Raw genomic sequence first — 22,917 nt, 5'->3', positions numbered from 1 at the left:
ACTTTATAATTGCTTATGATATCGAATAGGATTAGAAACAAAATTAAATGCTTGGAATTGAATTTCACACCTGATTTATTTTTGAAATTAATTGATCATTGAATTTTCAAAAAAGGAGATTTAAATGGATCAATCCACAGTATAATATAACTCAACTTGATATATGCTATTATTTTATAAACCGAAAATATGAAGTTTAGATAGCTAATTTGATTTAATTAAAGATGACGAAAAAATATATTAGAAAGCACATCCCATCGGCGCACAGCTGTGCTGCACACCGTTAGAAGCTGAAAAAATAGTGAAATTGGTGTGAAGGTACTCTTAAAAATATAATCATTGTCTTAAAAGTGCACATTTCTTAGTCTGCTATATCAATATCTCCGATTATATACTCTGCTTTATCGTTATAAGATTCACGCGACTCAACGATATCGATATCTCCAATAGTTGGCTCAGCAATATCTATATCTCCTATTTTTGGCTTTACTTTATGATTATAATATTCATTGGACTCAACAATATCTATATCTCCCGGTTGCGTTTTTTCTCTTACCCTATAATGTTCAGTAGACTCAGCAATACCGATGTCTCCTCTTATTGGTTTTACTTTATGCTTACGATGTTTGCTAGTCTCGGCAATATCTAAATCTCCTATTTTTGGATTTATTTTGTTACTATAACATTCATTGGACTCAACAATATCTATATCTCCTGGTTGCGGCTTCATGCCACCAATTACATCTATATCTCTTGGTTTAGAATGTGCATTATGAATATTACTTTTATCTGATTTACCATTATGGATAGTTCTTGTTGGTGACTTTGGATTTTCTTCTGAGAGTTTATTTAATACATCTCTAGATGGTTTATTTCTTTCACGCATCATTGAAAGAAGTTGCATCAGATCATTCTCATCTAAATCTTCTAAAAATTCCTGGTTCTTGTCAAAGAAGTCCTTTATCTTAGGATTAGTTGTATTATGGGTTTCATTATCTAATTTTTTTCGACAAGATTTCGATTTTATGGACTGATTTCCAGACATGAAAATATTAAAATTTTGATGTTGGCATTTTTTTTTGAGCTATTGCCGAAACGATTTTATACATGAAATTCCATAATGGGACATTTTGGCTTAAATGACTTTAAGATGATATTCAGATGTTTCATGTATAAGTTAAGTTGCTGGGGAAAAAATAAAACATGAATGAGAAAACTAATTTTTTTAAAAATAAAACTCTATAAATTTATATATATAAATTAAATGTTCAAAGAACATTCGGTATCTTACAACTTAAAAATGAAACTTTCCCATCTGTTCCGACAATGCACAGACAGTCGAAATCCTTGAAGAATCTTAGAGCGCAGATATGGGATGTAAATCTTGTCACTGGTTCTAAAATGTCCAAAAAGAAAGCTTCAAATAGATAAACTCTATTTTTGTCATCAGACATCAAGATGTAATCGAAACCATCTCTGGAAGTGAATGTCTGCATGTAGACAATTGCAGAATCCAACTCTTTTTCACGAAGGAATCCGCCGTTGATGTTAAACAACTGAAGAGAATATTTAACTTTGTAATCAACAATTTTTGTTGCATAAACTAAAATGAATCCCCAACCAGGAGTAATCAAGATAGATTGTGGTCTATATTCCTTCATATCGATAGATCTAACCAATTCGCCACTAGGAATAGAGTTAATTAAAATGAATCCATCTCTTGTTCCGATGACAGAAATATGGAAAGTTGATGATGAAAAACAACATGAAATTCCTTCTCTGTAGCTCATGCATGTGCAGACTTTCTTGAAGTTCCTGAACACAACAACAGAAGAACTTGATGTTGCAACAGAGAACTCATCAACTAATGAACAAACAGAGTGAACTTCATTCGAAATTTCTTCAAATTTCTCAATTGTATAGTTCTTAAAATTGACAATGTAAAGTCTTCTATTAATATTCGAAATACAAGCAATCTTTTCATGGTTGATTGTTGTATACTGCGATTGCTTCTGAGGCGAATCGTAGTTGAGTATTTCGAAGTTCTTAAATTCTTTATTGAGAAAAGTAACATCTGTTTTTTCGTTGAAAACTTCTTGTCCTAAATCGAAATAATAAATAAATGTTTTTCCTTTTGATTCTGTCATTGACACTTTAATCAAGTCATTCTCTGCATTGATACGTGCTAAAACAATGCTCATGTTTGAGAGATTGACATTGATGTTCCTTTCAAACTTTTTGTATTTCGATTTCATGTTTCTCAAAGGATGTGGATGGAAAAACAACTGAGGACACATTTGTCCGACATGGCAAAGAGTTGCCTCGATTTCGGACCTCTGTCTTGAGTTGTTCAATGTCTTCTCTGTCCACGCGGAATCATACATTTCCTGTTTGAAAACGTTGTTGTGTTTAACAGCATTTTCTCCACGTGAATTATATCCCCAGATCAAATCAATCCATCCATTTATGTGTTGAGAAACATATTCTGATTCCAAAATCTTTCTGTTCAAATAAACAAATTCGTATGCGTTCTTTGACCATTTAGGAAGTTCGACGTCGTTTATTGGTCCTCTTTTGTTCTTTCCTAAATCGAATTCGTTCAAATTCATGAGGAATTCTGGGAAGAAGAAAAATTCTGGAATGGATTCTCTGTAATCAGAAACATGACTTGAAATCATTTCCCATGTTGTTTCTATTGATGAAAAGATTCTACTCGCGTGGTCGAATCTTCCACTCTGTAGATCAATGTGCAAACTTGTAAATGGCTCTGTTCTCAACATAAACAAACAAACAGTCAACATGCACGAATAGCCATTTCCATACATATATGGTTTCTCTCCGACAAGAGCCAAATCAGGAACTCTTTTCAGGATTTCATTTAATCTTTCATCTGTCAATGCTCCAATAGGTTTCGAAAAATCTCTGAAAAAGTTCTTGTCATTGATTTGAACTGTTTCAGATAAATGATTAGCGGTAATCCATGGGAAAACAGGATACTGACTAAGATCATTAAATGTCCGACCACTTAAAATGTTAAGTGACATCAAATAATCGAAATTCGACAAAAGATGGTTTTGCCATAATTCTGTCATTTGCAAAGACTTGAAATATGAGTAGAAGTCCTTTGTCTGAAGTGTCTTTATGTTAGGGAGGGTCATTGTCGATTGGATTTTTGAGATAATAGACAATGAATTATGTTTTGGAAAATGAATGAAATAATTTTTGCCAAAAATTGTAAATATTTCAATTGAATTTGGTCTGTGGAACCTTCTCCTGAAGAAAATATGTTCTATCTCTTCTCCAAGGATGATCTTGTAGCTGTTCTCTATTTGCATGACGATAGAATCAGCGGTTATTTTAAGAAAACCGTCTTTGACTTTTTTAGGCGAAATCAAAGAAACTTCAAATGTTTCGAATTTCAAGTTATGGTTTCCTATTGTGTTATTCTTATCATGGACATTATTAATGACAAGAAGATCTATTGGCATCTCATTAGAATACATCTGCAATCTCTTTTGTCTTTCGATTTCAGCCATTTCAGCTCCGGAAACTCTTGATCCAGTATCTCTAGAAACAGAAGCATCGATGTGTTGGTTGTGTTTGTAATCTCTCTTGAGTTTGAACGGACAGAAAGAGACACATGATGTTTGATCTCTCTTGTAATAGATCTTTTCGTTTGGATTGCAATTCCATGGTGCCAATTCTCCAGCCAAATTTCGCCACAAATAACTCCATTTGTGATAATTTTTGTGGGATTTTTCTTTTTCTTCTTGGAAGTATTTGTTGAGATAATCAATTGACTCTGTAACTAATTCATCACTTGGGAATATGAAGATCTTCAACATTTCGAATGAAACATCTTCATAACTTTTCTGCAATTTCTTGAAAACAAAATTCATCATTGAAACCATTTTGTCGTCCATAAGAAATTGCTGTCTTTGGAGACATAAATAAGCATCTTCTTCACTCCATTTATTCACTTCAATTATCTCTCCATATCCTAATCTTTTCGCATGGTGATTAATCAAAGAAATAAATGTGATATGATCATTTTTCTCTTCTTTTGTGAGTTTCAAAGCATCCAAGTGATCAATGACAACATCTGGTTGTGAATATAATAAATAGGAACTAATTAACAAATCAACATCAAAGAAACTGCGGCTGTCAAATCTATGGAAAAGTGACAAACAAAAAAGTGCGAAAATATAATCCAACCAATTTGCATTTTCATCCAATCTCAATCCGAAATAGTATTTATCTGGAAGATTTGGCATTTTCAGAATCCTGTCTATCAAATAATATGGTTTGAGAATTACTTCTTTCACATGATTTTCTTCTTCATGCATTACAAAATTATCAGAAGAAAGATTTCTTGGAAGCAAACTTTCCGTGACATTTTCTGAAGAAGAATTTGATGAAATCTTCTTGAAAGAGAATGATAAAGGTGTGGAACTTGGTTTCACTTTATCATCATTGAACATATTATGTTTTCCATCTGCAATTGAAGCATTGTTTTCTGTAATTGGTATTTCATCAGATGATGTTTCTTTTCCATTAGAACTTGTTTCATTTTGTGTCAAAATTTTCACTTGAATATCTTTTGAAGAATTAGAATTATTATCTGTCACTTTTTCTAATTCTAATTTTTGATTTTCTTTTCCAGATGATTTATTTTGGAAGGTATTTTCTAATAATGATGGATTTGTCTGGTTATCATCCTCGTAAAATATTAAAGGAGATGAATTATGAATCAAATTCTCTGATGATCTATTTTTGGATAATTTTTCAAGAGGAATTTGTTGAGGAGCAAAAGTATGTGACAAATTATTCAATGACATACTTTGTTTCATCTTCAATCTTTGGTTTGGATCTGTAATCACGAAATCATTCGATGTGAAGAAATCAGATTCTTTGTACAATCTTTGCAATGTCTTATTCTTTTCTTTGTTTGATCTGTAGAACAAAAAGAATTTTGTGACATTGAAAAATGAAGAAATATCTGCTTTCGATAATTTTCTGTCACTTGTCATCATTTGTGCAACATTTGTTAAAAAGTTTGACTTCATTTCACTTGAATCAACATTTAAACAATGCCCTACAATCGATATCATGCAAAACAAAACACTTATATTGTTAATGGAGCATTTTGAAATGAATTCATATATCATGGAATTCAAATCACTGTCATTGTAATGATATAAACTTATAATTGGCCAAACAGACCAATACAAATGGGTTGTGAAGTCTTTGAAAGGTTTAACTTCCGAAAATATTCTTTTTGTATAGTTCAAACCCAAAACTAAAGACATCCAAACTAAAACAGGGAACAATTCATGTATTCCAAATTTGACTTTCGTCAAAATATATTCGAATAAAGAAAAATTGACATAATTTGGTGTCAATTTTGTCAGAAAAACTTGGAAAACGGAATCCAAAGGATAAATCAAGATGTTGTTTTGTGACAATGTAATTAATAGAGATATAACTCTTCTCATCATATTGTCTGTGTTCCTTTGTATCAATGAGAAAAGGAAAGAACAACAATCAAAGTCAATTCTTTTGATAGTTAATGGAGATTTCTTCGAAAGTTCTTCCAAAAATTCCAATAAATCACTGACTTGTTCTGTTTCAACAATTGTCAAACAATGAGAAACAAACAATTGCAAGTCTTTTTGACAGAATGTATCAATGGCCATATCAATCAATGACATCAATATTGTTTGTCGACATTCATTAATATTTTCTCTTTTTGAATCAAATCTTGGAACATTAAATTCGATGTTTTCACTTTGTTCGTAGAAATAATATAATCTCAACATCGAAAAGAATGTTCTTATTGGAATTCTGCTTTGTATCAAATTTTTGAAACTTGGGAATAATACTCTTCCCCAATGTCTCAATATTTTAATATGGTTTTCATAGTCACTTTTCATCCACAAAGGAACGAACAACAAAATTTCAGAAATGATGTCAAATTGGAGTTCTTGTGAATTCAAGGATTGTAACAAGCCAAAGAACTGTGTGTACAAATGGTAATTAATGTGTTCTGTGGAGAGATTGTTTAATAAATGGGATATGACCGAGAAACCATTGGAATTGTGGAAATCTTCTTGTGTTTCGTTGGATAAAAATAAACAATTACTTAAACATTCAATGACAAGTTTTGGCAAATTTGACATTTTCGTCATGTCTACAAATGTCATATCGAATTGGGCGAAGAGAGGTAATAATATTTCAGGCTTGCAATAGTTAGTCAAGCAGCTTGCAAAGCTCTGTGGTAAAATTGTTTCCGTGCAATTTACATTTATTGAAATTGACGGTTTTGACACGTATCTTTGGATTGCGGTTAATTTAATACCGCTTGATTTCAAGACGTAAGCGAACAATGTCTGGTTAGTGTCAAAAGTTGTGTAAAGTAAACCACCGTTGTAAATATTTTGAATTTCAGCGGTTTTAATCGATGGCGAGTGTAAAGACAAAGAACAAATTTTAACATTTTGTCTTGTCTGGAATGGTTCATTTACGAAACCTCCGTAAGTTATTTTAAGAGGTCCTTTTTCAAGCGACATCAAACTGAAATCCATTGTTTTTGATTCGACCAAATTATATGTCACTTTTACTTGTGAACCATCTTTATTATTTTTATAAGTAAAAGTCATGAAAATCCATGACATCAATGGAAGTTTGATTTCCAAGTGACCTGTTGATTCTTCAGTTGTATTCCTCTGTGTGCAGAACAAGTTTCCACCTGATATAAACAAAACTAATCTTCTATCTCTCGAATCAACAACTGAAAACAAAATTGGTTTATATTGAGCAACAGCGTTATCAATAAATATCCAACAACTTGCTGTGAAATCATCATTTATCATTTCACCCGTCACACCATTTATTTCTAAGTAATCTCCTTTAGAAATATATGATAAATAACCATTTGGTTTTTTGAGTTCATCAATTAACAAAACATTTAAAGTTTTGAGATAAAGTTCTTGGTTATTTGGAAGATATCTTCCATTTATAGGACTCATGAATGATACAAACTTATGTACAACATTGACAGATGATGATTCAATAGCTATCTTACAGAAAATGTCCATTAATAATTTAACTAATTCTGATTTTTCTTCATTTCCTGCCATTTTATTTATGAGTTCAAGTAAACTCACATCGAAATTAGTTTCATGACAAACAATAATATTAGACATCGATGCATTCAGTAGATCATAAATATATTGCATGCATTTAAGTGGATCTTCACTTTTGTTGATAGAAAAATCAAGATAAATTTGTAAAATTTTTGGTTGGCCTATTATAAAATTTGGTTTCATTGAAGTCAATGGTTCTCCTGCAATAAATTGCAAAAGTTTCTGTTGAAGAACATTAGGAAAGTCATCAGCAAATACTCTATTCAATGTTGAGTTCAATGACAAAACTTGCGGAGATGAAATTTTGTTGGAAATCAATGTCAAAAAGTGAAGAAAATTCAACATCAAAGTTTGAGAAGATTCTGTCACTTTTAATCTTGGAAGTGAAGTCAAAATTGGACCAGAAAAGTGAGAAAAAGGTTGAACATTTTGGGAGTTATGTATCAAAGAGTCATTGAGGACTTGTAATATGGAAGTTGCAATGATCTGATAGTCTTCTTGGTCGATGTAACTGCAGCAAATATCAAAAATTTGTGCAATTGAAGAAACAATCATTTCATTTGCAAAATTTGTTGTCAAAAACTGCAAAAAATTGGATAAAATGAAAGGCCGTAATGGCTCTTCAAAAATAAATGAAAAGAAAAATGTATTAAATATAGAACAATTATAAAACAATTTTTGCAATTCTTGATATTCTAAAATTCTCGTAATCAACATAAAAATTGCTTTTCTCGTTGTTTCTACATAAGGAGAATTAGTTGTGAAGTTCATCTGTTGGTAATACAATGATATAGCCATTAACGTCTTCGAGAACTGTATTGTTGTCTTGTAATTGAACATTTCTACAGTTAACAACCGATTTATTCTCAAAATTATTTCTGCAAAAAGAGGAGGTTGCAAAATCCATGTTTGTATAGCAACATTGATCGCATCGAAGCCTTCTTTAACAACTAATTCTAATATACTATATCTCATAGTATCAATTGATTCAAAATCCTTTAAATTGTCAAAAACGGTTATGTTTGGATCGAAATACGGTTTTGACAACAAAATACTTATCATTGTTGGTCGATCTAAGTATTTATTGAGGTGTTTGCATAGATATAGATATGTTGCTGTCAAGCCAAGATAGAATGGTTGGTCTTTCGAGTTAATTAGTATAAGTTCAATGTTATTTATTAATAATTTGGAGACAGATTCGCTGTGTGAACATGATTTAACGATGAGAGATAGTCTGATGAATAAATCTTTGGTTAAAATGGTCTTCAGTTCAAGTTTGTCAGGAAAATTCGGAGGATTTTGAAATTTAATTCCATTTAAGAAAGTTTTCTTTGATTCAACTCTGTACGTTGCTTCCTTTACAGGCATTGTTGGTAGATCTTCACGAATTTCATCAATTGGTTGTGGAAATTTAAATTTTGTGCTTGATATAAAAGATGTTAAAGAATTTGTGAATAATGCGAATAATCTGAGCAATACATCATCTGGTATTCTGTTTGCAATCAATGATAAGAAGTTTAAACCTTCATATGATAACTTTGAAATTTGATATTCCAAAGGTGAAATAATTTGATCGAGAATGCTATGGGATATTTCGCCAGGGAATTCATATATGTATTTCGAGATTATATTCAATAAAGGAATGATGTCGTTTGTAATTTGAAAATTTGAATGATTTGTTAATTGTTCTAGAGCTGATGCTAAAAGATTTATTGACTCATCTGGTAATTCTGGTAATGAGATGAAATAAACTTGTAATGGCTCAAAAAATGGAGCAAATAATGAAAAATTTGATTGTTTTGCAATTTTTGAAAATATCATGTAAAATGCTGATATCCCCATAGTGTATATCTTTTGATTGATTACTACTCCTTTTGGACAACAAATTTCTAGAATTGATTCTAACAAAGGAACAGAATATATAGGATTCTTAGTAGGAGTGTAGTTCATTTCCCATGATAAGTACGTTGTTAATATGTAATATGAAATATATGAATAGTATTCCAAAATAAAATCTGATTTCGAGGTAAGAATTGTAATTATTTCAGGTTGGTATATCAAAGGAAAGAATCTGGATGTAATTGGTTCTAATTTATTATGACATGTTGCCATTTCTTTCGATATTTGCTTTAATTCAAATTGATTATAAATTGGAAATACGATATGAAGGCTCTCTAGTGTACTTTTATTGAGTCCTGATGTTGGAGGTGTTAATTCCCCTTCTGGAGATAATATTGCCAAATAAAGATCTCCATCAAGAAGGAATTTCATAAATAAGAGCTAAAAAAATTTCATCGACTTTTCAAAAAAAATCTGATTTGAATTTATCAAAAAAATAAGACAATAATGAAGCGAGAATTGTCCTCTTCTTAATGTCATGTAAACAACTCAGTTCAGCGGCTGATTCATTGAAAGAAATAATGCTCGCTTTTCTTCCGAGGTTCAACAATCTGTAACTAATTGTGGAAAACCTTGCCATTTCAGGTACTTGTGCAAGGGCTCATGAAAAGTTGCATATTGAAAAAATATTAATAATTTTTCATTTTAGAATTAATGATAAATTGCTTCTGGTGATATAGAAGACGTATTGGGAGGAGAAATACTAATTGATCAATATTTTTTCAAGTCTGAAAAGGAAGTAAGATGTGCCTTGAGTGAGCAAAACAGTTGAAATTTCTTCAATAAAAACTTCAATTACTTCCATTTGTGGACTTCGTTTAAATATACCTTTTCCAGACATAGCTTAGAAGATCATTAACATGTTCGGGATTTAAAATGTATATTTTATAATTAAATATTTTATTTTTATATTGTATTTTTAATATCGATTTTATTTTTTACTTTTATATTTTATGTATATTTTATTGATTTTTTATTTAATACTGATCCAAGAATCTCAGCTATATGTTATCATCTTTTTTCCTGAATTTTAAAATCGAATCATCATTCGATCTTGTTAAAGTTAATTTGAATCCTAAACATTCTTAATCTTGTATGCAGTGGTTGTAATTCATTGAAATGTCAACTACAATGGAAGATTTAATTGAAATTAAATTGTAAATTATGCTTCCTCACATTTCCTTTTAAATAGTCACTATTTGAAAAGAAGCTGATACTCAGAAAAATATACATTTCAATAAACGTCGCATAAGGATTGCCCAATTTTCAGATCATTGAAATATCGATCATTCTGGAAAAAAAAGATTGATGAATTTTTATTATAAATATTAAATAAAATTTAAATTTAAAAAAATTAAATCAAACATCTTTTCCAACGGCGCAATATTTAATTAATTACTTTTGATAATCAATAAAATAGAAATGCTATTGTTGATGTATCTATATTAATACGTTCAAATATGGAAATAACAAATTTTTAAAAATCATTATTAATTTTTATAAGAATACAATGTTAATGTGCATTGCTATCATTATCTACAATTATTAAAATTCAATAGTAATTCAATTTAAAAATTCACCGGAGCTCGTCAATGGCCAGATTTGCAAACAATTTCTTTAATCAATTTCAAATAACCATTATTTGAAAAAAATTGAATGTAACGGTTTTGAATTAGCAAACAAAATGATATTCATTAGTCAAATTGTGAGATGAGCAGAATATATTTAGCATATTTTGTAAAACTCATTTTCTGATTTCATAACTTTATTATTTTCATGAACGTTAAATGTTCTGAAATTTTGACCTATTCAAAAGATTTCTTTATTGTTTTCTATCTTCTGTTAGTTTAGATGTTATCACTTCTTATTCAGCATATTTATTCCGAAGATGTTAGAAAAGTCTCTACAGGCTATTACAAATTTCCATTTACAGACGGAAAACTTAAAATTTATTTTGGACCAAATTCTCAAAAATATTTTATCTTTTCAAGTCCGATCGATGATCTAAAAGTGAATTACAATTTCGATGCAACTCGAATTATGACAATTTCTAATGAAATTATTGTATTTACAAGTAAAACACTTACAGAACTATCATTTTCGGTACATCCTATTCCTCACGGATGCAATTCATTCGAAACTATCATTAATCCAGAAAAAGATTCCGAATTTAGTTATGACCCGAGTAAAAAAGCACTAGAACAATCAAAAGTAGATTGCATATTGGCAACTAGTCCAGTTGCATATGATGTTTCACTTACAAAAAGCGCTGGAAATCAAAATGATTTCGAATACCAGGATTCTCTTCTCGGCCCTAGCAATAAGATAAATGCCGGTGAAACACTTCCAATAACAAACCAAACAGCATTATTTTTCAAATACACGGCAACTTCGAATCAAGAAAGAAACATTGCAACAATCAAATTCACATATCCAAGCGGTTCAACTCCGGAACCCTCACAAACTATCTTATATGATGCATCCAAGTTATCATATTTTGCTTCTAATTCCATCAGCATTACTCTGGTTGATAATTTTTATTCATTAGGCGAAGGAAATTATGATTTAAAAGTTTCATCAGCACAAACTAATTGTTATTTTATTAAAGAGCGCAATTATGTAGTTTTTACATATTGGGAAAATATCAATTGTGTTGCTGAAGGTTTAAACACCGAACTCAAAATGCTTGGTGATGACAAAATTGTAGCACTCTTAGTCAATGAAACTTGCTTTCTTCGAATCAATTCAGACTCTGAAGGAAAATTTTCGGTATGTGTTCTTCAAATGAAATCCGAATATCTATCTTCTAGATTTACAACCTCGTCAGGAGCTTATACGTTATATATATCAGGAAAATACACAACAGTTCATGTCTTTGCTTTTCAAAAAGGTGAAATAGAAGAAAGAGTTAACAGAGCTAAAAGATGGAAAAGTGTAGGAACAAAGCCTGCTGTTTATAGATACATTAAACAACGCGGTATTGATAGTATATCTGTATCTGCAAGAACTGAAGATAGTGATACTTCCATTAAATATTACATTCACGGCGATAGTGGTGGATATAAAGCATATTCTATGACATGGGATAAAACCAAAAATCTTTTCGACTATGATATTGATATTGATGCAAAAACCATTTTGAGTATCGGTCTAATTATTGGCATTGTTATTGCTGTTCTTGTAGTTATAGCTATTATTGTCATAATTTGTATATGTTGCTGCTGCACATCCGTCACATGTTGCTGTTGCTGCTGCCTTGGAAGAAGATCGAAGGATTCAAGTTCAAGTTCTAGTTCCAGCTCATCTAGCAAGAAGGGTATGGAAATGCAGCAGTATCCACCTCAGCAATATCCACCTCAGCAATACCCACCACAGCAATATCCACAATATCAATAAAGAATTTTTTTTCCTAATTGGAATATAAAAACTAATTTTACATTTGATAATTTTAATTGACGGATCAGCAAATACAATTATTTTTCAGCTTAAAAAACCGCTGTATATTTCATTGATGTGATTGCATTCTTTTCAAGCGGTAACCTCTTCTGTGATCAGAGGCGCTTTTGAAAAAACGCTTATCATTAAAATCATGATCCAAAATAAAACTCATATCGTTTTATAAAGTGGGCGATCTAAAACTCTTCTTGAATACATATATGAGTACTTCTTTTAAATCGTGTATATCTCTGAGTTCTTCCAAGTCGAATAAGAAAAGAGCGAACATGGAGAGAAATTTTAAAATGAAATCTAACCATATTACCTGGACCGATATTTTTATTGGTCGTCCAGAGAATCCTAGCTGCTTTCCTCACCTGAAGCACTTGCATATTCTCTTTGCAATATTTTTATCTATGCATAAATCAAACAACTTTTTAGAAGACTGTTTAAATGAGAAGATTTTTTTCATATATGATAGATATTTGATATGCTTGATTTATTCATACTTTTAAATACATGTTTTTGTAATGATGAGGGCTTTTGTGATAATTTGGGCAGATTATTAATTTCAATTCTTGCTTTATGTGAGATTGGATGTAAGGATTTAAGATTTGAAACAACAAAAGTTATCTCATAAAAAACGAATATCCAAATTTTATAAAACAAAACAATCCAATATTCTCATATGGATATTCTTAGCTTTGAATACTTAAGACGGCATCTTAAAAGGTAAGCTGAAGTATTAAATCCCAAAAAATATAATCATTATGATATATGAAGGATATTATAAATTATATCAATAAAAATTAAAATTTTTTTAAGAGGTGAAAGATATTTTCAAATGAAAAAGTTATGCGATATGCAAATTTCTTAACGAAACATCAATATTCTTTAAAAATGCCAAGTTTTGCTTTTCTTTTGAGTCATCGTAAAAGAAGTGAACACCCGTAAAACCAAGAAATACTTTACTAGTTCATAATAAATGAAATATCCCAATTTTCATAATGTATGAATAATAAACTCAACCATCTATTTTATAATGTAATTGCATAGAAAATTTAAATTGCAAATTATCATTATTTGCTTTAAATGGTGCATAATGTTGTGATTTGAATTTATCATCCCCTATTGAAATTTTCCCAACGGCCCAAAAAAAATTTGATATCGCCTCATTTTAATGTCAGTAATTAAATTAAACAGAATTTATGGCGATAAAACTACCAACATCGCTCTGAAAATTCAAAAATTATTCAAAATTGTTTCCCTTTTTATTTTTATAAAGAAAAGCTCAAGACATCAATGCTATCAATATTAGTATCCTCTATTTATTCATTCGAGAACATTTATAATACTGGAAGCTATCAATATACCCTAAATGAAGGTTTTTTAGAAGCAAACTTCAAATTACCTCAAATTAATGAATCAAAGTACTTTATGATCATTTCAAATCCAATAGACGATATCAAAATTAATTCCATTTTCCTTCAATCGAACATTTTTACAATTTCTAACCAAACACTTATTATATCGAGCAAAACTGTCTCGGACCTTTATTTTGACATTGTTCAGATTCAAGATTCATGCTCCACTTTAGAATTTCTTATCAATCCAGAAAATAATACTGAATTGAAGTATAAAGCAAATCTAAAATCTTCTGAAACTTATTGCCTATTAGCATCTGGTGCTAATTCATTCGATATTACAGTTTCTAACAGTAACGGAAATACAAATCAATTTTCATACAGTAATACAACAAACAATTCGGATGTTGTTGTTAATGCTGGTGAATCTATAACACTGTCACTTCAGAAAGCTCTATTATTAAAGTATACAGTTAATACAATCTCTGACGATAATGAAGTATCGTTCAAATTTACATATTCTAGCTTAAACGCAACCTCTTTTGCACCAATTCTTGTATACAATGAATCGAGCTCATCATACTTTGCCACAAACACAACGGTCATTTCTTCATCCCCATCTTATGCAGTACTCAAGTATGCAATGCATGATGATTATTCTGAGTCATTTACTGCAAACCATAGTGTTGAAGCTAATACTTATGTTGTGTTCTCCAAATGGGATTCATCAATTAATGGCGTTGCTCACGTTGGAGAAACAAAACTTGATATTCTTGGCGATACAAATATTGTTGCAGTTTGGTTCGAAAAGCCTGGCGTTCTCCGGCTTACATCAGATGAAAACAGTCATGGAAAAGGAAGATTCTTTGCTTATTCAATGGGAGAATGTGATTATGTTTTAACGGCTTCTGGAGAAGAAGTTACACGTTATTCATCTTCAAACGAGAATACCGTGTTTGCTTTGTTTATGCTTTCTTGGCAGGCAAGGTGAATATACATACAGAAGGTCATGCAACTTATCAATGTCATTCTGTTGATTATAAATATATGAATGAAGGCGAATTAGATAAAGCCTTTGCTTGCACATACATTCACTCATCGTCAGGTACTCGTAAAAAGAAATATTCAACTGCTAAATTCTTTGGTTTAATGGATAAATCAGATGATTCAATTCAATATGAAGCTACTACTTCCATTGACAAATATCAAGCAAAGAGAATAAATGCAACTACAGCGTACCCAATGAACAAAGAAATCGTTGCTCCAAAAGGTGTTTCAATTGCTGTTAAAGTTATCATTGCTATAATTGTTATATTGTTAATAGCAGGTTTCATTTGCCTTATCTACTTCTTCATCATTCGTCCTAGAAATAAGAATAATCATTTTTCAGATTCAGAGTCTTCTCAAAAGCGTGATAGGAATATCCAGTAATCCAATATCCAGCAATCACAATACCAACAACCACCACCTCCGCAACAACAGTATCAGCAGCAGTATCAGCAACCACCTCCTCAATATCAACAGTATCCACTACAGCAACAACAGCAGTACCAGCAGCCACCTCCACAATATGGCTATTATCCACCACAAAATAATGGAGCACCTCCTCCACAGTATTAATATTCTCCTCAGAATGGACATTTTAAATCACTTAATCAGTCATAAGAACAATTCTTAATAAAATTATTATTATTATTTAAAAACATAATCTTTTTTTCCCAATATACTAGATTATGATCGTTTAGAAAGAGTTTGGAATGAGGTTAATCCAAGATGTATTACGTTCAAGTTAAAATCAAAGATGTTTAAATTAAGGGTCCACTGTAAGGCCAAATAAGGCCTATCGTCATCCCAAAAATATTGCTCAAGATGGTGTTTTACTAAGACCCAAAACTTAAAAAAACACAAAAAAATTAACTTTACTCTTTTGAGATCCTTATCAGATGTGCAACAATTTGATGCAGTATCGCAATTCGAATCCGATTTTTTAATGTAGATGTACTCTAACATTCTTGAAAAAATGCAAAATGATATTAATTAAGCTTTTCATTTCTGTATCATACACGAAACAAAATCATTTATTATACTAAAATTTATCAAAGTTTGAATAATGAAAAAAATAATATCTAAATTTTTACATTGAGTCGGCTATTGATATGGTCAATATTAAATCGTTTAAAAATGGGCATTGGCCAGAATAATACCCACTAAAATACACTTTTTTTTAAATGTTATCAATTTGTTATGGTATATCTTTATGATAATGAATAAAATGCTTATCTTTCATAAGTAAATACATAATTTATGCTGAAACACAAAAAATAACACGAAAATTTTTTGCCAACATTTCAAAACTAAGGATAATGTTTTGAATATATAAACAATAATACTTTGTCTGGAGAATTAAATTTGTGCTATCCAATTGTCAATTCTTTGAATTTTTTATAAAATGCACGATATTCCGACATTAGCCTCTTTAAATATAAACTACATGCATCACAATATTAGTATGTAATGGCATTAAAGCGAATTTCCTAATTTCTTCTCAATTTAATTCCTAGAAAAACTTAGGAATTAATGATTTGAAATAGGTCAAAATGTAATAAACAGAAATTCATCAAAAGTGACAGCTCTCAATTTTTTGACATTTGTAAATTCTAAATTGAATGAGAAAAATGAAATAATACTAAGCATAATACAATATTCTAGATTTAATTATAATTAGGAAAAAGTTAGTTTTGAGAGTACTTTTCATAGGCATATAGAATGAAATCTTCTGAAAAATCATATCACATAAACTCATATTATTTTCTAATATATAACTATTTTATATAAAAATCAAATTCAATGATCTTAAAAGCGAAGGATAAACCTCAAAATTTACGAATATAATGAGTGGGAATATAATGCTTATCTATCATAAAACCATATGAAATATCAATTTTTGCTTTACGCCTAATTTTTGACGACAATTAGCAAAAAATGTTAAATGTTAACACTCAGTCCATTTGAATATGAAAAATAAAATTGACTTTGATTAATATTTAAAAACGTGCTCTATCAAAAGTTCCAAAAATTCAATATTTTAGCTTTTCTGAGGTGTCACTTTTGATGAATTTCTGTTTACAACAAAAAAATTCCTAATATAAAATTCATACTTATAATAAAATCAAAATTCGAAAATATCTATTTTTCAAAACACGCATCCAGAAGCAAAAAAAAATAGGAAAAAATCATGTTCTTATAAAACTCGCTGATTTTGCAATTTTTATGTGATTTGAAGTGATAGAATATATTATCATCTTATTAAAACATATACTTCATTGTTACATTCACAAAATATTAATCAGAACACTAGGAAAAGTGGATTTTAAAAAAAGACGATAATGATTATTTGCAAATCGCCTCTCAATTTTGAGAGACTTTCAATTTTTACAGTGGACCCTTAATAATTGTTCAAAAATTAATCTTTTTATACTAACGATAACTGAATTCTGAAAAAAATACATTTGACGTTAAGATTGGGTGATCAAATTAATTTTCCATATGAGAATTCAAAATCACTGCATTTATCCAACAACATAGCAAGTGAACCATTTTATGCAATTTCCTGTGGACTATCTATATTAGTGACAATTATTATTCAAATAATATTCATTAAAAATATCAATCTAGAGGTTTTAAAAGTAAAAATAAATTCTAAAGGTTATCGAAGGGACTTCCTTCATTGATCATTGATTTAAATTTCTTTTCAAAAAATAAATCTATTTTTGATCATTCATTTATAAGTAATAGCTTGTGTATTTTCCATGCATAGCTAAATGTGAACAGTTTTTTCCTATAAAACACGGTGTGTATGTTGTAATGACTGATTCACCTTTTTTATGATGTTTTGATTTTGACGTGATCTCATATTATAATGAGAGATCAATGCCAATGAATAGATAATCTTTAATGCTATTTATAACATCAACTAATAAATCTTTAACTAAGAAGTGGTGGGTTAGCAATTTTCGGATTCGGAAGAGGCTTGCTTTTTTGAGTATATTAATATTATATGCAGAACTTAATTTAAATACCAATTTTTTATGAAATTTAAAAAATAAAGGCCCATAAAATTGAATTGATCCTTCTGACAGAGAAAAATAATTTACGTATCGAGTAAATTTGATTTTTGCACAAAAAACATATGTAGATAAGCTTCGAAGAACAATTTTTACTCACCCCAAATTCGAATTCAATTGTCAAAATAATTGAATTAATTTTAAGGTGATTAACAGTATAGCTATATTGCCGATAATGATTTTTTATTATGAAAAGTGTATAGAAAAATGAGGTTTTACTGTTGTTTGATTTGTACGGCATTTATTACCAGATTGATAAATACATTATGTTTCAAATAAGATTAATGTTTTGTGGGACATAAAAAAAATAATCATATTAATAGTTTTCATTTTTAAAAAATTGCATTTAAAACGATATGCGAATAAATGGTTACGTTTTTATTTGATTTATATGTAAATGATTTTTTTCGAATTGTTAATTTGCTGCGAAATAATTAGTAAAAGAATATTAAGTAACTCTTAAAGCGTAATATCGGACAAAAATGATTTTATATTTCAAAAATAATTTAAATTCAAAAATCGACAATATTGACAAACAATGCGATATACAGTTGAATTGTAAATCTCATAAGATTTTAAATTTTTCAAAAATTGAATTATGAATTTGTCATATTTTGGAATTTAGCTTCTCATCATATGTATATTGTAATACCAAGCATTCAATTCAAATTGTTTTGAATAAAGGATTCAATTTGAAGAAGTATTCAAATAATAACAATTCAAAAATTCCGGTCGATTGTTTAGTATTAATCTAGTAATTAGATTAATATTTATTTAACTTGAATGCTCAAAACTTTGAAAGCACTAAACAAAAATTATTTGATAAGCTGTGTTCAATTTAATCATTGTTCGGATATTTTTGTTGAAAAGCATTCATGAACTTATGTCAATCATATATATTTTTCAATTTCAACGTAGAATAGAAGTTCTCAAAAATCAAATTCAAAAACAAAATAATACAAAAATGACGGAAGATGTTATGATGATTATCAATTCACAAATCAAAAAATACGAAATTGTATCTCAGTTAGGAGAAGGAGGTTTTGCAAGCGTATTTTTGGGAAGACATTATCTTACTAAAGAATTTTACGCCATTAAAGCTATTTCTCGAGATAGAGCCATGGAGTGTGGATTACTATGCTATTTAGAGAACGAACTTCGGCTTATATCTCGATTCGATCATCCAAATATAGTTAAAATGTACGAGATTATTTATCTTCAAAGTTACATTTGCATTATTATGGAATATTGTCCTAATGGCGATCTTAATAATGTTATTAACTCTGATCAACCTCTTCATCAATGCGATAAAAATAGAATTGCCCTTGAAATTCTAGAAGCACTTGATTATTTACACTCAAGAGGAATATCCCATAGAGATATTAAGCCCGCAAACATAATGTTTGATAAGGACATGCATGTTAAATTAATTGATTTTGGCTTTGCAAGAGAACAGTCAGAATCCGTATCAACAATGTGCGGAACTCAAATGCTTATGGCACCAGAAGTGATATGCAATTATAACTATGATGGAAGAAAAGCTGATATGTGGTCTCTTGCTATTACACTTCATGCCCTGGCAGTAAATTGTCTTCCTTTTGAGTATAGAGGAGATTCTCAGCTCGCAAAAGACATGAAGTCAAGAACATTACCTATTAATATTATTGCAACAGGAATGATTGGCTGGATTGTAAGAAATACTCTGATATACGATCCTGATAAAAGAGCTTCTACTGCAGAAATATTAAACCATGTGAAGAATAACGAATACACATATGTTGTCAAGAGGCTTCCCCGTGTCAAAAGAGCTAAAACATCATCAATTCTCGAGCAAGTTGAGTATAGGCAGAATACCCCTCACATTCTCAAAGTTAGGACAAACAAAGAGGGAAACCCTTGCATTGGAAATCGACTTGTCAGAAGTAAGGCAAGATTCTTTTAAGATTGTGATATGATCCAGAGTAATACATAATTATTGTATGATATAACTTGATATAAAAATGTATTTATTTCCGATAGTAAGAATCTATATATTATTTGGTAATCTGTAAGAATTATGAACTTCAAACCATAAATTTTGAGAATAAAGAAGTGAAAAATCATATAAGGTAAGGAAGGAAAGTAACGCTGTTGAGTTTTAACTAATTTCGCTTAACGGAAATTTTGACAAGAGCAGTTAATTATTTTGAGACGATTATCTCGACTGTTTCCCTTCAAAATTATATATTTTTTGGATCAAATCCATTTTAATAGAATTTATATACTATTCATCTATTAGTAAACATTACCGTATATTATTTTTTAAGCTATCTTATTTTTTGAAATTTTATTCAAACCTTTGGTCGCAAGAAGAATTGCATGATAAATAAAAACATTTAATCAAAGTCAATTTTATTTTTCATATTCAAATGGACTGAGTGTTAACATTTAACATTTTTTGCTAATTGTCGTCAAAAATTAGGCGTAAAGCAAAAATTGATATTTCATATGGTTTTATGATAGATAAGCATTATATTCCCACTCATTATATTCGTAAATTTTGAGGTTTATCCTTCGCTTTTAAGATCATTGAATTTGATTTTTATATAAAATAGTTATATATTAGAAAATAATATGAGTTTATGTGATATTATTTTTCAGAAGATTTCATTCTATATGCCTATGAAAAGTACTCTCAAAACTAACTTTTTCCTAATTATAATTAAATCTAGAATATTGTATTATGCTTAGTATTATTTCATTTTTCTCATTCAATTTAGAATTTACAAATGTCAAAAAATTGAGAGCTGTCACTTTTGATGAATTTCTGTTTATTACAATTCCTCATAGATTAACGATGATTGGACTAAGAATAAAATCAAAACATAATGAAAAGTTAATATTGGATTCCAATTAATGAACAATTAGATTTGATAATAAATTCTAATGATATAATTATGGTTTCATGAGGTATTGTCTGGCGACAACAAATTTTTTAAAGAAATCATAATTCCTTTATTAAATTTGGAGTTAAGGTAAATACAGTTTAATGTCAAAAATAAAGTTTGCAAATTACCTCAGACTTTTCAGAGGATTGAGTGGCAACTCAATCCTCTGAAATAGTCTGTGGTAATTTTTAGTCTCTACACTATTTCAATATAAGCTCCATTTTTAAACAGTTTTTAAAAATCGAGCATTGAAAAGTGTGATGAGACTTTCATTTTTTAATCTCAAAAACTTTTTGAATTGACATATCCATCTCATCTCAATTTTGTAATTTTGATTTTTCCACTTGTATTAGTAAAGTTATTGATATTATAATATTTTTAAATTCAATGATTTCGAATAACTAATTTTCATATGTTATATATCATATCTAGATTATAATTTTCCTGGATAACAGTAATTTTAAATTGAATACTTACTTATTTCAATGAGATTTAGTTTTTTCATCATTCAAAATTTTGATCCTTTGAAATAATAACAGAGAGGTGATTTAGAAGATATGCTGTATAGTAAGATTCTCGATTTTTGTGGAATAACGAGCATTATTCAAATTCATTGAAAATTATTTTTTATTCAACATATTGTCTACAATTATGTGAACAGTCCAATTATCACAAAAAATTATAATATTATATTTTTATTTAAAAAATGTTATTGAATTAATTGAGGGAATTGAGAACTTTGATTTTTCTATGTCATTATTTACTCATTTTTTTCAAGGATTTTTCTATTCTCCGGGCAATGTCTACACAGGCAGTTGCATCTTCTATCCGTGTCCCATCCCAAATAGGCAAGTATCATGTATTGAGAACTCTTGGCCGTGGAGGCTTTGCAGTTGTTGTACTTGCTGTTGACACTAAAACTAAGAAGCAATATGCTATTAAAATAGTCGATCGCCAATGCATGGTGAAGAAGAACAGGCTTCAGTATTTGGAGAACGAATTAAGATTATCTGCCAGGTTGGATCATCCAAATGTCATCAAAGTTCATGAAGTCATCTACGAAGAAGATATAATTCTTATTGTTATGGACTACGTAGATGGTGGTGACCTCCAATCACTCATCTCGCAAGGCATTCGTTTCAGTGTAGAAGAACAAGTTCGAATTTCACTTCAGATCCTCAGTGCTCTCGAATATTTACACAAGCGCGGAATAGCTCACAGAGATATTAAGCCATCCAATATACTTTTTGACCGAGACATGAACCCAGTCTTGATCGATTTTGGATTGGCCAAGGAAAACGCATCATCTCTTAGTACTGTTTGCGGAACATCCTTCTTTATGCCTCCAGAAGTTATCTGTGGAACAGACTACGATGGAACAAAAGGAGATATTTGGTCATTCGGAATTACACTCCACGTTCTTTGCAGCTTGGAACTTCCTTTCCAGTTCAATGGTGATTTCAACTTTATCAAATCAATTTACAACAATTCTTTAATCCTAGAAATCAAGCCACAAGGATTGATGGGTTTGGTTATTAAGAATTGTCTGACAGTTGATCCACAGGAAAGACCAACAAGCTCACAAATCATGAAATTCATTGAAGATCGTCAGGGAACGTTCCTTGGAATTAGAAAGACCAAAATCGAAAAACAGAATATCTCCGGATGCTCCCTTCCAAGACTCATTTTCAGTGTTAACAAGAACATTTCCAACAACAGTAATGGAAAACTCCTTGTCAGATCAAGAGAAAGAATTGTCGGACTTGCCCATAGAGCAAGACCATTATCCTGCAACAACCTTGTTTCTCAATGCGCTTTATAAATGTTTGATAGTAAATATAATCATGTATGTTAGATTTAAAAAAAAAATCTTTCATTTTTACCAAAACCATAACACAATTAAGAATATGTTTGTCTATCTTCTAGGAAAACGTTTGATTATAGCTTTATTAATTAATGCTTTGGTATTTTTAATTCGATATTTAATTTTTAAATACCATTGTTAAATATGTGCGGAAATCAG

The 22,917-nt window shown here is 29.8% G+C and overlaps 8 protein-coding genes across 8 annotated transcripts, besides 3 other annotated features; 5 read left to right on the top strand and 3 right to left on the bottom strand.

Moving 5' to 3' along the window:
* Positions 1-217: 217 nt before the first annotated feature.
* TVAGG3_0941680 (uncharacterized protein) lies at positions 218-1,045 on the bottom strand (the record flags this gene model as incomplete). Its single annotated transcript, XM_001311331.1, has 1 exon — positions 362-1,045. The coding sequence occupies one exon, from the start codon at positions 1,043-1,045 to the stop codon at positions 362-364; it is 684 nt and encodes a 227-aa protein (XP_001311332.1).
* A 182-nt stretch (positions 1,046-1,227) lies between these two features.
* Positions 1,228-4,346, bottom strand: TVAGG3_0941670 (beige/BEACH-related family; the record flags this gene model as incomplete). The annotated part of the gene is made up of 1 exon (XM_001311330.2): positions 1,269-4,346. The coding sequence occupies one exon, from the start codon at positions 4,344-4,346 to the stop codon at positions 1,269-1,271; it is 3,078 nt and encodes a 1,025-aa protein (XP_001311331.1).
* Positions 4,347-4,459: 113 nt separating this feature from the next.
* Positions 4,460-9,416, bottom strand: TVAGG3_0941660 (platelet formation protein family; the record flags this gene model as incomplete). The annotated part of the gene is made up of 1 exon (XM_001311329.2): positions 4,460-9,416. A coding segment is annotated over one exon (4,957 nt), but the record flags the coding sequence as incomplete, so codon positions are not given.
* Positions 9,417-11,084: 1,668 nt separating this feature from the next.
* On the top strand, positions 11,085-12,440 carry TVAGG3_0941650 (amelogenin-related protein family; the record flags this gene model as incomplete). Its single annotated transcript, XM_001311328.1, has 1 exon — positions 11,085-12,440. One exon carries the CDS (start codon positions 11,085-11,087, stop codon positions 12,438-12,440), a length of 1,356 nt encoding a protein of 451 aa, XP_001311329.1.
* A 1,332-nt stretch (positions 12,441-13,772) lies between these two features.
* TVAGG3_0941630 (uncharacterized protein) lies at positions 13,773-14,834 on the top strand (the record flags this gene model as incomplete). The annotated part of the gene is made up of 1 exon (XM_001311327.2): positions 13,782-14,834. One exon carries the CDS (start codon positions 13,782-13,784, stop codon positions 14,832-14,834), a length of 1,053 nt encoding a protein of 350 aa, XP_001311328.1.
* A 56-nt stretch (positions 14,835-14,890) lies between these two features.
* TVAGG3_0941640 (uncharacterized protein) lies at positions 14,891-15,274 on the top strand (the record flags this gene model as incomplete). The annotated part of the gene is made up of 1 exon (XM_001311326.1): positions 14,891-15,274. The coding sequence occupies one exon, from the start codon at positions 14,891-14,893 to the stop codon at positions 15,272-15,274; it is 384 nt and encodes a 127-aa protein (XP_001311327.1).
* Positions 15,275-16,443: 1,169 nt separating this feature from the next.
* Positions 16,444-16,480: a mobile genetic element.
* Positions 16,481-16,936: 456 nt separating this feature from the next.
* Positions 16,937-16,974: a mobile genetic element.
* A 1,810-nt stretch (positions 16,975-18,784) lies between these two features.
* On the top strand, positions 18,785-20,250 carry TVAGG3_0941600 (protein serine/threonine kinase protein; the record flags this gene model as incomplete). The annotated part of the gene is made up of 1 exon (XM_001311325.2): positions 18,932-19,909. One exon carries the CDS (start codon positions 18,932-18,934, stop codon positions 19,907-19,909), a length of 978 nt encoding a protein of 325 aa, XP_001311326.1.
* A 496-nt stretch (positions 20,251-20,746) lies between these two features.
* Positions 20,747-20,783: a mobile genetic element.
* Positions 20,784-21,689: 906 nt separating this feature from the next.
* Positions 21,690-22,907, top strand: TVAGG3_0941580 (protein serine/threonine kinase protein; the record flags this gene model as incomplete). The annotated part of the gene is made up of 1 exon (XM_001311324.1): positions 21,694-22,716. One exon carries the CDS (start codon positions 21,694-21,696, stop codon positions 22,714-22,716), a length of 1,023 nt encoding a protein of 340 aa, XP_001311325.1.
* Between the last annotated feature and the right edge of the window lie 10 nt (positions 22,908-22,917).

This window comes from Trichomonas vaginalis, chromosome I (genome assembly GCF_026262505.1).
Source record: "Trichomonas vaginalis G3 chromosome I, whole genome shotgun sequence".
Taxonomy (NCBI): domain Eukaryota; phylum Parabasalia; order Trichomonadida; family Trichomonadidae; genus Trichomonas; species Trichomonas vaginalis.
Note: the sequence above shows the minus strand (reverse complement) of the source record. Positions and strands in the feature narration are given on the sequence as shown.